Source organism: Glycine max, chromosome 3, assembly GCF_000004515.6.
Source record: "Glycine max cultivar Williams 82 chromosome 3, Glycine_max_v4.0, whole genome shotgun sequence".
Classification (NCBI taxonomy): Eukaryota; Viridiplantae; Streptophyta; class Magnoliopsida; order Fabales; family Fabaceae; genus Glycine; species Glycine max.
Genome location: NC_016090.4, coordinates 46,939,037 through 46,951,866, shown reverse-complemented (window position 1 = coordinate 46,951,866; position 12,830 = coordinate 46,939,037). Strand labels below are relative to the sequence as shown.

At 32.4% G+C, this 12,830-nt stretch overlaps 2 protein-coding genes and 1 pseudogene across 5 annotated transcripts; all 3 read right to left on the bottom strand.

Annotated features, from left to right (window-relative positions):
• Nucleotides 1–8: 8 nt before the first annotated feature.
• On the bottom strand, nucleotides 9–1,848 carry LOC121172698 (uncharacterized; annotated as a pseudogene).
• On the bottom strand, nucleotides 1,710–2,233 carry LOC121174625 (uncharacterized). Its single transcript, XM_041014262.1, has 2 exons — nucleotides 2,098–2,233; nucleotides 1,710–1,975 (listed from the first exon to the last, which is right to left on the bottom strand). The coding sequence occupies exons 1-2, from the start codon at nucleotides 2,192–2,194 to the stop codon at nucleotides 1,710–1,712; spliced, it is 363 nt and encodes a 120-aa protein (XP_040870196.1). The 5' UTR covers nucleotides 2,195–2,233.
• On the bottom strand, nucleotides 2,228–12,830 carry LOC100788431 (Fanconi anemia group J protein homolog). 4 transcript variants are annotated; one of them, XM_041014257.1, is made up of 17 exons: nucleotides 12,562–12,830; nucleotides 11,441–12,499; nucleotides 10,983–11,058; nucleotides 10,882–10,913; nucleotides 8,752–9,032; nucleotides 8,588–8,676; nucleotides 8,286–8,361; nucleotides 7,713–7,777; nucleotides 7,556–7,600; nucleotides 7,363–7,463; nucleotides 7,163–7,259; nucleotides 6,482–6,553; nucleotides 4,017–4,144; nucleotides 2,949–3,067; nucleotides 2,778–2,864; nucleotides 2,578–2,665; nucleotides 2,228–2,279 (listed from the first exon to the last, which is right to left on the bottom strand). In XM_041014257.1, exons 2-16 carry the CDS (start codon nucleotides 11,586–11,588, stop codon nucleotides 2,657–2,659), a joined length of 1,425 nt encoding a protein of 474 aa, XP_040870191.1. In that variant the 5' UTR covers nucleotides 11,589–12,499; nucleotides 12,562–12,830; the 3' UTR covers nucleotides 2,228–2,279; nucleotides 2,578–2,656. The 4 variants fall into 4 exon arrangements, with proteins under 4 accessions (XP_040870191.1, XP_040870193.1, XP_040870194.1 ...); XM_041014259.1 differs by lacking the exons at nucleotides 2,228–2,279; nucleotides 2,578–2,665; nucleotides 2,778–2,864; nucleotides 4,017–4,144 and adding exons at nucleotides 6,645–6,710; nucleotides 6,820–6,868; XM_041014260.1 differs by lacking the exons at nucleotides 2,228–2,279; nucleotides 2,578–2,665; nucleotides 2,778–2,864; nucleotides 2,949–3,067 and adding exons at nucleotides 6,645–6,710; nucleotides 6,820–6,868.

Sequence of the window (12,830 nt, the reverse complement as noted above, 5' to 3'; positions counted from 1 at the left end):
TTGAATGATCGGGTATTTGCTACTTGATATCTAAGCTTGCATGTGTTGCACTATCTATGCTGGCAAGATAGTCCTGAAACGTGAAGTTGTCTAAATATTAACGAGAAATTGGTAAGCAAGATCAACATATTTCCCCTTTAAAATTTAAAGAAGATAACATACAGCAGTGCTGGTCAGAGCATTGTTCTCATCCCAAGTGCTACTTTCATGGTTTTCTACCTTGAATTCCTTGAAATTACTGGTCAAAAACAATGTATCACCATTGACCTGAAAGATAAGTACATAGCACAATTAATTTCTGCAATTTAATATTAAATAATTTTAACAAGCTTTTACTTATTCACTTGGATAAGATGGTCGGCCATTAGTACAATAAAAAATGAAACTACACAAGATACTATATAAAGATTCATCCACATATAATTTACTATAAGTCCAAGAAAACTGCCTGCATGACTTGTACCTAAGTATCCAAGAAGCTCAAATCAAGCATATAACCTTTAAGTTTTCAAGAGGTTTAATTGAGGACATCTATCAGTGGCAACATACAAAGATTAAAAAAAAAATTATCTCAATAAAAAGATCATAAAGCAATACTGTTTTACCTCATTCAGTTTTTCCCAGACCAGATCAGGTTGATTTATGTAACCTTGGTCCGTGGCTAGAAGATACAGCTCACCCTCAAACTGTGAATAACAGAAAATAACTTTAGTATGAAGACTTTGCAAGACAAACAACATTTTTTCTTGATGACAAAAATGTGCTACTGGCTGCACTTGATATCAGTAATCTAAATGGCAAAAGAATAAAAAATTGAGACTTTTACTGACCTTGAACATGGTGCTGAAATGATTGTTATGGAAAAAACACACTGTTCACGCTCTTTAAGCCCATATTGTAAACAGAAAAGACTGCAAAAGCATTTATAATATACAAAATGTGAAAGGAAAATTCTTCATGGCCAATAAAGAGAAACATATTGGAACACAGAACTAGATCAATTTATCTAGACCAACAAGACAAGAGGTCAACATACCTATAAAATATCAATTGGCTGGCGTTATTCCTCAAGAAACTCTTGATCAATTCACCTAAGACCATAAAAAATGGACATAAGTCTCCCATAAGATAATATATAGTTATCTTAGAAAATAATACTTTAATGAGAATCAATCCACTTCTTCAATATATGGCACCACTTTACCTTGTTCTGGAGTAAGTTCATCCTTAGCTCTTAGATCAGGAGCAGCTAAGGTGCTTTTGTCAGACTGTTCTGCAAGTACCACCTCACCTTCATAAACAGGTTCACGATCCTCAAAATTTCCAGTTCTTGTATCCAACACACATTCCTCTCCTTCATATATGGGCTCACTCCCTTGAACACATGAAGTCAATGCTCCAGAAACATCAGTTTGATGATATCTGACACTAGATGAATCTGAATTTGTATGGCCAGGGGATGAGAATGATAATACTGTGGCATCAGGTCCATGAGATTCATCTACAACTTCATGATCTATAGTTGTAGGAGTGGATTGATCATGGACTTTTCCATCTCCTCCAGAAACATCTGCACGGCACTCAAACAAAGAGACAGAGTGTTTTTCAGGATATGGGATATCTTCACTCTCATTCTGAACCAATGCATCAAGGCTGTTCTCAATCACATTATTCAGGTCAAGAGATTCTTCAGGTCCCATATAAGTTGATTAATGAAGGTCATTTATGGCATCAGTCTTTAAGGATGAATTAGTTGCCTTTCCCAGTGTAGAAGTAGAAGATATCTGTTCGTTGTGGTCTTTGCCAGAAGTAGCACAATCATCAGATAAGGAAGGCTCGGGGCCATCTTCATGAAAGTTACTGTTACCAGCACCAGTGCTATTTCCTAATTTATCTCCAGAATCCGTATTTATAACCTCCTCATCACACATATTTCTATCCATACTGACAGAAATTTCTCCTCCATTTATGTGACCTACAACAGGATCATTTTCAGCCTCGGACATTTTCAAGACTCTCAACAACTCTGCCTCTTCTTCTAGATCACCTTTTCTTTGTATATGATCAGAAATAGAATGAGAAGAATAATCAAACGACCTGGCTTTTGAAAGACTGGGAGAAGGAACTCCAAGAGTAGCAGTTGTTGCAGCCACAAAATCAACACAATCTTCCGGATTATTTTCATGATGGACATTCATGTTTAGTGTTTCAAGAGAGACAAGCTCTCCCATAAGGGCATTATAGGACTTTGATCCAATTGCATTCGCAGTGTAATAATCCTGGCTCAAAAGAACATGAAAATTTGAATATCAAATAAACACATCATAAAATAAGAAATAAAGCCCACATTGTTTAAGAAAAACATAAAGATAACATTTTGATAAGTATTTTGATATTTATTTAAGAAAGATCACTTGACCATTTAAAATTTACAGTAAGCAATGAACCACACAATTTTCATCATAATCCAAGGCAGGATCAATTTTAAGATGTGGCACAAGGAGGCAACTGACACAGTAGATTGAGGTCGAATGACAAGATAGAACTAATTAATTTGGAATGAGGGTGAAAAAATACCTGAGGATCAACCATCCAGCCATGATACAAAGGAATGTCCAGCAGATCAAATATGGCACACTCTCGAGTGAATTCAAAATCAGCTATTCTGTAATTCAAGAAATTTTTATCAGAAGTTCAAAATTGTTGATGGATGATGCACATGACTGCCAAAGAAATGAGAAGAACTGTATAACTGGCCTCCTAAATTTTATATTTACATCAATTCCAGTAGCAAGCCTAGGGAGTAAGTCAATTGCATCAGCAATGTTCTGTTGTTGATTTTCAACATAGCCTGCATCTTTGCCCTAGAAGACAATAAGAAAAATTGCCAAATCAACTTGTATCATAAAAGATTTAATGTCACCAGTGATAACAAATGCAACTCTTACATTCACACTACTATTTGAATCAATGAATCTTTCAGCAACCAATGAAAGTAATTTCTCCTGTGAGACTTCAGCAATATCTGGACTCAAATTTAAGTTGTTTCTCAACAGCAGAACGTTACCTGCAATAATGCCATATATAAACAATAAACCATTAGTAAACAAATGTTGCAAGTAACCCTTCTAGAGTGCAAAAATTAAGCATGGCATACAAGGAAACAAATGGTTAAATTAAAGGTAGTTAGTCTAAGAATTATGTAAGAAATTATAATACTTGTCCAGTCCAAATGGCATGTGCGACATGCTCCGCAAATGAAGTTAGAACTGATGGGTCAAGGGGTTCACTCATATGAGCATCTTCACTCATTTGAGTTTTTTCAATTTCAATACATGTAAGTGAGAACTTATAGGAATTATAAAAAAAATTAAAATCTTAAAAGAAATAAAATTAAAAAATATAAACTTCCAAAGACTAAAAAAAAACTTATAAAATCCAAAATTAAAAAACATTATCTTACAAGAGACCAAAATTATAAAAATAAATTTACAAGCACCAAAAATGGAAAAACAAAAACTTACAAAGACTAAAAATATATTTAAATTTTTTATAACTGAGCTAAATGTTACTTTTCGTCTATTAAATTTTATTATTTTTTCATTTTGATATTTAAATTTTAAAATAATAACAACTAAAAGTTATGATTATCTTTATTTTATTTTAAAAATTATATAAACCACTAAAACATGCCTTCACCATTCCTTATGAATCCAATCAAGAGGAATTTGAAACCCTTCATTATTCCATAATCTGGTAGCTTTTGGTCATAGGAAAGATAAATAAAAACATAATAACATTAAACTTCAACCTCGCTCCAAGGCTCCTTTAGAACCCGGCTACACTACGCAAGAATCAACAACATAGATAAAGAAATAATACGCAAGAATCAACAACATAGATAAAGAAATAACAAGATAGAAGAACCACTGAAAGAACCCGACCCCACCAAAAAGAAACCTCGATCAGACATCACATATTTTACTTTTTAATGTTTCCTTCTTTTTTTTCATCACCTCCGATTTGTGGCCGTGGTCGCCACACCCAACAGATATGCGTCCAAGCCCACCAACACATTGCAACCACATCACCATCGCCTCCAAAATACCGTCTTGCAGTGGCGCGTCGGAGAAATGCCTCAAATCTGGAATATGGCAGACAACGGTGGTCAAAGAGGGTTGGATCTAGAAAGAGTTTGAGAGATTTTAGATATTAGGTCTCATTATTCACTTCTTTGATTTGGAAACGGATTCAAAATCCTTAAATCCCATTTCGCACTTCTTAGAGATCAGAGCGGTGCGAGAAACTGGGCTAGAGCAAAAGGTTGAGGGGGAACAATGGTGGTGTTGGTTGTAGGAAAGGCTTTGAGGTGGGGTGGGAGTTTTCATGCTATTTGGGGGAGTTTTCACGCTAATACGCCAAAGTGTTTTTGTTTACAGTAGTTTATAATTTTTGAAATAAAATTTAGTTATTACTGTTTTAAATTATTTATTTTAAAATTATTATGAATAATTTAATTATGATGTCAATATCCTTTATCATATATGTAATTATCATTTATGATATTTTTTATTTATGTTTTTTTTTTAAATTCCAATTACTTGTTTGTATATATAAACAATTTGCTCCTCCAAGAAATAATACACACCATTGTCATTTTCTTTAACTTTTTTCCTTCTCTTCATTATTCTTCTTTGAGTTATATTATATGTAATACATTATCATTATTCTTCTTTGAGTTATATTATATGTAATACATTATCATTATCAGTATGATTATTTTTCTATCAAAAGTCATGCAGAAAGTTAATATCATTATCCATATTATATGTTTGATAGAATATAAGTGTTCTATTTACATAATTCTGAAATGATTCATTTGAGTCTTAAATAATCTATCATGGAAGAAAATTTTTAGAATATTTTCCTCTCACTAAAAGTGGGAAAATAATGCAAAAGTATAAACAAAAGAATATTTTTTTCTCACCAAATGTGAGAAAATAATGTTGTAATAGTCCAAACCGGTGAATTTTATTATAATTCGATTATACCAAGATAAATTCGTATTCTTTTGAGTTCATATTTCAAGCTAAAGATTCTTTCTACCTAATTATATTATTCATAACTATGATGTTTATAGTTATATTATTAACGTAAATATGATATTCATTTGGATATATTGTGTCCTGAAGATACTATCAAATAAGGAAATTAAAAAAAAAACTTTTGTGAAAGGTCATGAAGACCCTGTTAAATAAAGAAATTTTAAGAATAAATTTAAAGAAAGACTATATGAAGAATAAAGAAAAAATTTCTTGTTGAATTTTCTAATTATTTGTCTTTCAACATTATATCTATTGAAGTTTAAGTGTATTGTTTAACATTTGGTAAGATACTTTGACAGATAATTATCTATTTTTATTGATGTAGTATCTCATTGAGATTTCATAAACATATATACAATGTGTTTTTTAATACACAATGGATTTAAAAAGTGACTTATTCTCACATCCAAAAGGTGAAAAAAATGTAGTACAAAAATGAAAAATAAAGAAATTTTCATTCTTGAAGAGTGGGGATAGAAAAAGATTGATTATTTCTTATTCGTTGTCTTAAAGATCATTGTATACATGGACGAAAGAAATAAATCTGTTTTACATTCTTTTTTCATTTCTCATTATTTTGTTCCATTGGATTTTTTTGACAAGATTTTTAATGATACAAGTGATAACATAATAAAAGATGAGATGATCCACTTTTTTTTTTTCTTCATCAAGTTTTTATCCCACATAATTTTTCCTATAAATGTTTTAATGAAATAAATTCTTAAATAATGGATATAATGAGTGTTATGAATAATCTAATTGTGATTATCCATATCATTTATTATATATGTTATTATCATTTATAATCTTTCCTTATTTATGTTTATCCTTTGTAATTTCCCTATTATTTTTTATATATGTAAATAGTCTATTCCTATTTGAAATAATACACATAACTATTATTCTTTTTAAACTTTCTTTCTCTCTATTGTTCTCTTTCAAATTATAATATATTTTAAAAAATTAAACATTGATAAAGGACTAATGTTTTTATCAAACAAAATTAAAGAAAAACTAAATAAAACTTTTTAAAATATAAAATATCAAAATAATTTTTTAAAACATAATATATCAAAATAAAAATTTCAAAATATAGTAGACTAAACATCACATTTAACCTTATAACCAACTTTGCCATCTTTATTTTCTTTCGATCAAAGTTATAGTTACCACCAAACAATTCATTCAAGAAAGTAATTAATGTTTTTCTGTAGTTTGGACTTTAAACCCTGATCCCTGAACCCTGAACCCTAAACCCTAAACCCTATTCTTAAATACTATTAAATTGTGGAACGTAAACAACCAAATTATAAAATGAAAAATGCATTCATAAATTAATAATCGAAATTGGCGTAAAGAATGACAAAATCCTTAACTCCATGGCGCAGTGCTGAAAATCACATTTTTCGTAGCTTCTTTTTCTTAGGTTCCATCCAACTAGTAAGGCCCTGCATAAATGCAGCACTCATTAAAGATTTACAATCAGTAAGGATAAACTTATAATTGAAACATTTCAAACCCGATATATAATCCTATTACCTGTGCCATTTCATATAGTGGTTGGTAAATTGCAGTATTAATAGAGCAAAGTTGTGGGAGCTCCATATGTAGTTTTCAAAGGTATGACCATATAGTTAAGCATCATTATTAGTAACAATGCAAATAAAAGCTATAATTATTAGAGACAGTAAAAGTTGTAAGGTTCATAACATACTATCCAAAACATCTTCAATATCCACACTGCCAGCATCACAAGTAATGTCCTCCATATTGTTGCAACGTGTAAGCATGTGAGGATCATTTCATAAAAAAAAACAAGAATAAACTATTGCCAAACTATACAATTTTTTCATTGAGCTCTACATTGGATAGCATACAACTGATGGTTTGTGAAAGACATCCGAAATCCATATATTATCTAAAAAAATAAAATAAAGCAAGTTTAATTTAACTGTAATTTTAGTACTGTTTCATTGACTTGGCAACTAAATAGAAAGAGAAGAGCAGCTCACTGAGCTTCGTCGAGAATAACTATGCCTACTTTAATATCCACTTACATTGGTGCCCGAATGACTGGATTATTGATGTAGTTATATGGACAAAATACCAATTGAGCATCATTTGACATAGAACGAGCACCATAATAACAGCAACCTGAAAGTGGAGACAGCATAAGACTTATACTTTACAAAGCTTAGCACAATCTTTTAAACAAAAAAATAAAAACAAATACAAAGAATAACAACAAAGGCCAAACCTTTTACCAATTGTCCAACTTTTACAAGATCTTCTATGTCATGCACCACATTGCATCCTCCTTTCTGAAGGGAAGAATGACCTTTGACTTTATGAGCATTTCTGCATAGATTGTAAATTTGTCATTTCAGTTACTTCATGAAGAGTGATATGAAAAATAGATAGGAAGCATAAGCAAATAAGCATACACTCACTTGAATTCTGGACACCCTGTTGCCTGATCTTTCAATAATAGTTTACTGAGAACATTTTATGAAAATTATCAGTATGAAGATTGTAAGATGAGAACATTTTATCAAATGAAAAAAATAAAGATTATCATAAAGTATAAAATGTCAAGGTAAAAGCAACCATTCGTCATAGATGTTCTCTTTGCCAATTATATTTTTAGTTGTGCAGTAGTGTTTCTGCCATGCCTGGCAAAATAAGAGAGGGAAAAATACTCAGTCAAATCCATATTACTTTACTGAAAGAAACATCTTTTTGCATATCAAAGAATGAGTACTAATAAGGCATTCTTACTTTTCAGTTTTCATTAACACCTTTGTTAAAATTAAAATCCTTATCATATAAGTTGGATGTTGATTGGTATCTCATCAGCAATGGTTTAAAATTAACATATAATATGCTTCACAAAAAAATAAAATATAGCTTATTATTAAATAGTAATTTGAAAAATAACAGCAACGGAAATTAAAAATTTAAGGTGGGGACAATACACACTTCAATTTGAAGAAGTGCTGAATAATCACATTCTCCAAAATCATACCAAACGAAATGATATTTTGCATTAGCCTCATTAATATTGGTTAAAAACACAAAGCAAAAGGTGAATTACGACTTGGGAGAATCCAAAAATGAGCAGAAAACAAATTTGAGGATAAAAAAAATAACAGTGATATCAAAGATATAAATTCAACCTACCAACACAACCATAGGCACCCTGTATGCAGTTTTCCGCAATTCACGAACCACTTGAGAAATTTGTGAGTGCGTTCTCCTTATACAAATGAACAAAAAATGGCCTAGTTAAGTGATGATGCCCATATTTTAATATATAGAAAGCGACCTTGAAAATCGGAAACCATCTAATCTAATGATCTCTACAATACTCAGCAATGCTAATTGCTTGAAACCATAATAACAAAAATTCTCAATTTTATAACCATTAATTACTTATGCAACAAAAAAAACTGAAGCAAATTGTAACTTGATTGTAAAAACACCTATGAGGCATAATATATGGTTGGTGCTTCCTTTTTCTTCTGCTTCTTGTTGTTGATCTCAGTTTGCGTATGGTCGGGAATTTCTGAAACTAAAAGCAGGACAATTGCTGAGGACAACAAAAACCAAAATAAAGGAAATATCGTGAATTAGAAGAGATAGTTACAAGAAGAAAGTGAAACCTCCTCGAGAACAAATCCGCCACCAGAGCCAGAGGATCGTTGGTTGCCTCCGACGCGGGCTTGAGATGGTGATGTTGAGATTTGTAGTGGTGCTGCCAAGCGAGAGAGGAACAAAGAAGCGAAAGGGACTTGCCAGTACCGCTTGGAGACTCAAGCAACGCGTGACAATGACCTTCTTTCTGAGTTAGATTAAGGGTGGAAATCACTCTAGCCATAAACGCAAACTGAGATCCATATCGTTCGTAGGGAAACTCCAATTGCAAACCTCCGATGAGATACACATTTTTAGGATTAGGGTTTGATGCAAAGATCATTTTTTCTTTTCCTTTCACTTCAGATTCCACAATGTCAGATGTTATGTGTGTCTCACTACTTGTGTGTTGTATAAGTTGAGGCGGGAAATCAGGTTTCCGAATACCATTAGGCACCTAAGTTACTGGTTTACAAAACATTCACTCTTTTACTTCAAAGCTTGAGTTTTGTTATTTTATTAATAATTTATATTTTTTTATAGTTTAAATTTTGGAAACTTTCAGTAGACCACTGAATTATTTAAACAAAACAAAATAATCATATAAATTTACTTTAACCTATCAATTGTCAATGAGGCAATTACCAAGTTGAATAAATGTTTCCAAGTTAGTTTTATCAAAATTACATTCATTGATATATACTAAGAATATTAGTAAAAATAGGTCTTATCAAGATTATTAATTTTTAATAAATTTTAATAATTATACAGAGAATGTTAAAAAGTGTTATACAAAATGTTAAAAAAAGTGTCTTATCAATTAAGTGTAACTAACATTTATATTATTTGAAATAGTTGCCAACCATTATAAATATTTTTACAAATTTTTAAATGATTCAAAAAACATTTTTTTAAAAAAATATCTTTTTTACTTTACATATTTAAAGATTTTTTATAGTCAATTATAGATATAAATATAAATATATATATATATATATATATATATATATATATTAAATTCATAGAGATATTGACTTTATTCATTTTTGGTGTTTTTATTTTATAAATAAAATGCTAAAATATTTTTTCATCCTTCTAAAATTATTAAAGTTCAGATTTATTTTTTATAATTTTTTGTTTGTTTTTCACTCCTATAAAATTATTATTTACTTAGTTTTTCATCCGAAATTAACAAACCTGTGACATTTTTTTAATTAAAATTTTAAAATGTAATTTTCAATAGAAAAAATATTTAAAAATGCAAGAATCAAAACAAAATTACTAACTATTAAAACCATCACAAATTAAAAAAAAAAACTAAATTGCAAGAATCACATTTTTTTCCTGATTAAAGCATATATCAAGCTCAACAACAACAAAATGAATCAAAGTTTTTAAAAAAAATCAATAAAATAACCAGATTTGACATGAATTACAAACATAATGAGATCTGAAATAAAATCCCTTAAAGAACTGAAATGGTGACACGACTGGCAAAAGAGGCACAATGCTACATGGGGGAGGGAGGGAGAAACGAACAACGAGGAGAAAAGGTTGGATTTAGGCGTTTTGGGTTTAGATATGGACGATGATGATATTTTATGGGCGGATTTGGTTCGTGATTTTTGAAGTGAATCTAGTTGGTGATGGTAGTATTAGAGGTAGGTGATGACAACAATGAGGGAGAGAAGGAAGACACATATATGGAGACAAAGTCCAACTGCTTTCGGTGCTCGTCATTTAGAATCGATGTTCTTGATCAAAATGAGGTAGTGACGACGATGATGGAGTATCCACAGAGCGAGGAAGCGTGACAGATTCTTGATGAGGATTTGAGGTTAAGTTGGATAATGGTGGATTCTTAAGGAAATTGCATGCTAAACACATCGAGTGTGAGAGTGGTGTCGGTGGAGCGACGATGAGGGGGATCAACAACAAATGTGGCCCAATTCAACATGTCTGTCACTTTCGGGGGTGAGATGCATGTGAGGGAAGTGAGTATGTAAATGCAAGACATGGATGGACACAACTCAACCAAGTGGACTAAGTGTGTTTTCTCTTGAAAGAATAATAAAGAAGCTTATTTGTTTCTAGCCACAAACAAGAATAGGACATGAACTGTCAAAATAGGTGGACGACTTACTGTGCGCAAAGAACATGGTTGACAAACTAAACCTGCAACAGCATACAAAGATGAGTTATGACTAACTAGCTATGTGCACAAGCTACAACAAGAGTACTTACCAAAGAATTGTAACTATATGTTCCCTCGGTGACCCTCGAAACTCATCGTTTGTTCTATGTTCAAGAATCCACACCACTGCTCCAACAAAGAGGAAAAAAAATGCAGTGACACCCCACATATGTGGAGTAAATGGTCGCAAGAAAGTCCAAGCATTTGACTTCAATTTTTTTTACTGGAGCAACCACAACCGCAAGAAAGATATTTAATGTCCCATTTTCTGTTGTTAGACTGGAAGTCGAAAAAGGAAAGAGAGAAAAAAAATGTTTTGGATTTATATTGTTTACTTTCCTCACATAGACCAATTTTCTTGAGTAGCTTAAGTCATAAAAACTGAAATTTATGAAGTACCCATAATACAAACAAAACATAAATCTTTTTCCTACCCAGATTATTCAAATCCTGAACTCTATACCAACTGACTAAAATTGTAAACTACCATAATGTAAATGATACTTACCACTGTAACGACCCATAAGCTTGACAATATCGATACCATTCTCAGTGCTTTGTGCTTCCACATGAGCAAAGTTTATGGCTCCTTGTGCCTCTTCAACAGCAGTGTCAAAACCAAATGACTTATCAATAACCTGATTCAGGTAAAACATGATTAATTAGGTGACTGTTCAAAAGCAAATTATTTTTACAGTCTCAGCAAAGTAGCTTCAATTGTCCAATTCAACCATGCTTACTAGGACATCACTATCACTATCAACGAATTTTGTTCCAAGAAATCGGACAGAGCCAATCAGACATGGCTCCACTCTCATATTTAAAAATTAAAGCATCTAAAATCACACCAGCCACCAACAAATTTCTTCATCACCTAACATTTTTTCTTCTTGAAGGAAAGAAGGCAAACCAGAATTGAAGCAAATACAAACAAAATCAAACAAATCGTCTGCCAATTCAAAAATAATAGATGATTAAAACAACTACATTAAACAATTCACCCTAGTGTATCACTACCATACAAAACATAAATAGAAGGGGACAATGGTCCTTCATTTCGAGGGCAAGTGAACCTCCGTTCTACACTAAAGGTGATGAGCTGGAATTCTTCTTACCATTTAATTCATTGCAATCTTATTTAAATACATTTCGTGGGGTGATTCTGTGTAATAAAATTTACAAAGCATGATTGCAATAACGGGTTCCTAACAGCTTTTCTAACAGAATTCTGAAATGGAAAAACAGTTGTAAATAACTCCCTTAATTCTTCCCCAATAACTGTTATGCGTAATTGTCCAGATATGCAGGTCGCTTGGTACTTCTCTTGGGCCTTCCATAGTGGGTCTTGGGTCTGTCTTCATCCATAGCTTGGGCCTCAGGTATGTTCTGATCTCTGTTGCTATCACTTCCACTCTATCGCCGCCATGTTGTCTTCGCCGGAAGACATGAGTTTCTGACTAAGCAGTGAATAAGTTCAAGGAAACAAGAAAGGATATGAGAGCAGAAGATGCGGAGGGGCACGGAGTCGCCAGTGAAGAAGCGGACGGAGAGCGCCCGTACGAGAAACCTATGGATGTGGAAGAGTGTGAATGTGAGTTGAAGAAAAATGAAAGAGGAAAAATTTCTTACCATGGATGTTCACGCTAACCAGTGACAGTTATCACGGGAACCCACAACGAGAGCCTCGTCTCCTGCGTGTGAACCTGCAACGACAAACGACGATGGCAACCAAGGTTCGGATTCGTGGATTCACGACGTGCTGAGGGGGAAGAGCGGATGGCGATGCTGCTGAGAACCACGGTTGGCGCAGTGAAGGGAATGACGGGGCGTTGCGTGATGACTGGTGAGAACGAGATTGTTTTTAGATCCAGTATATTGTACTAGGTCTTGCCGTTGGA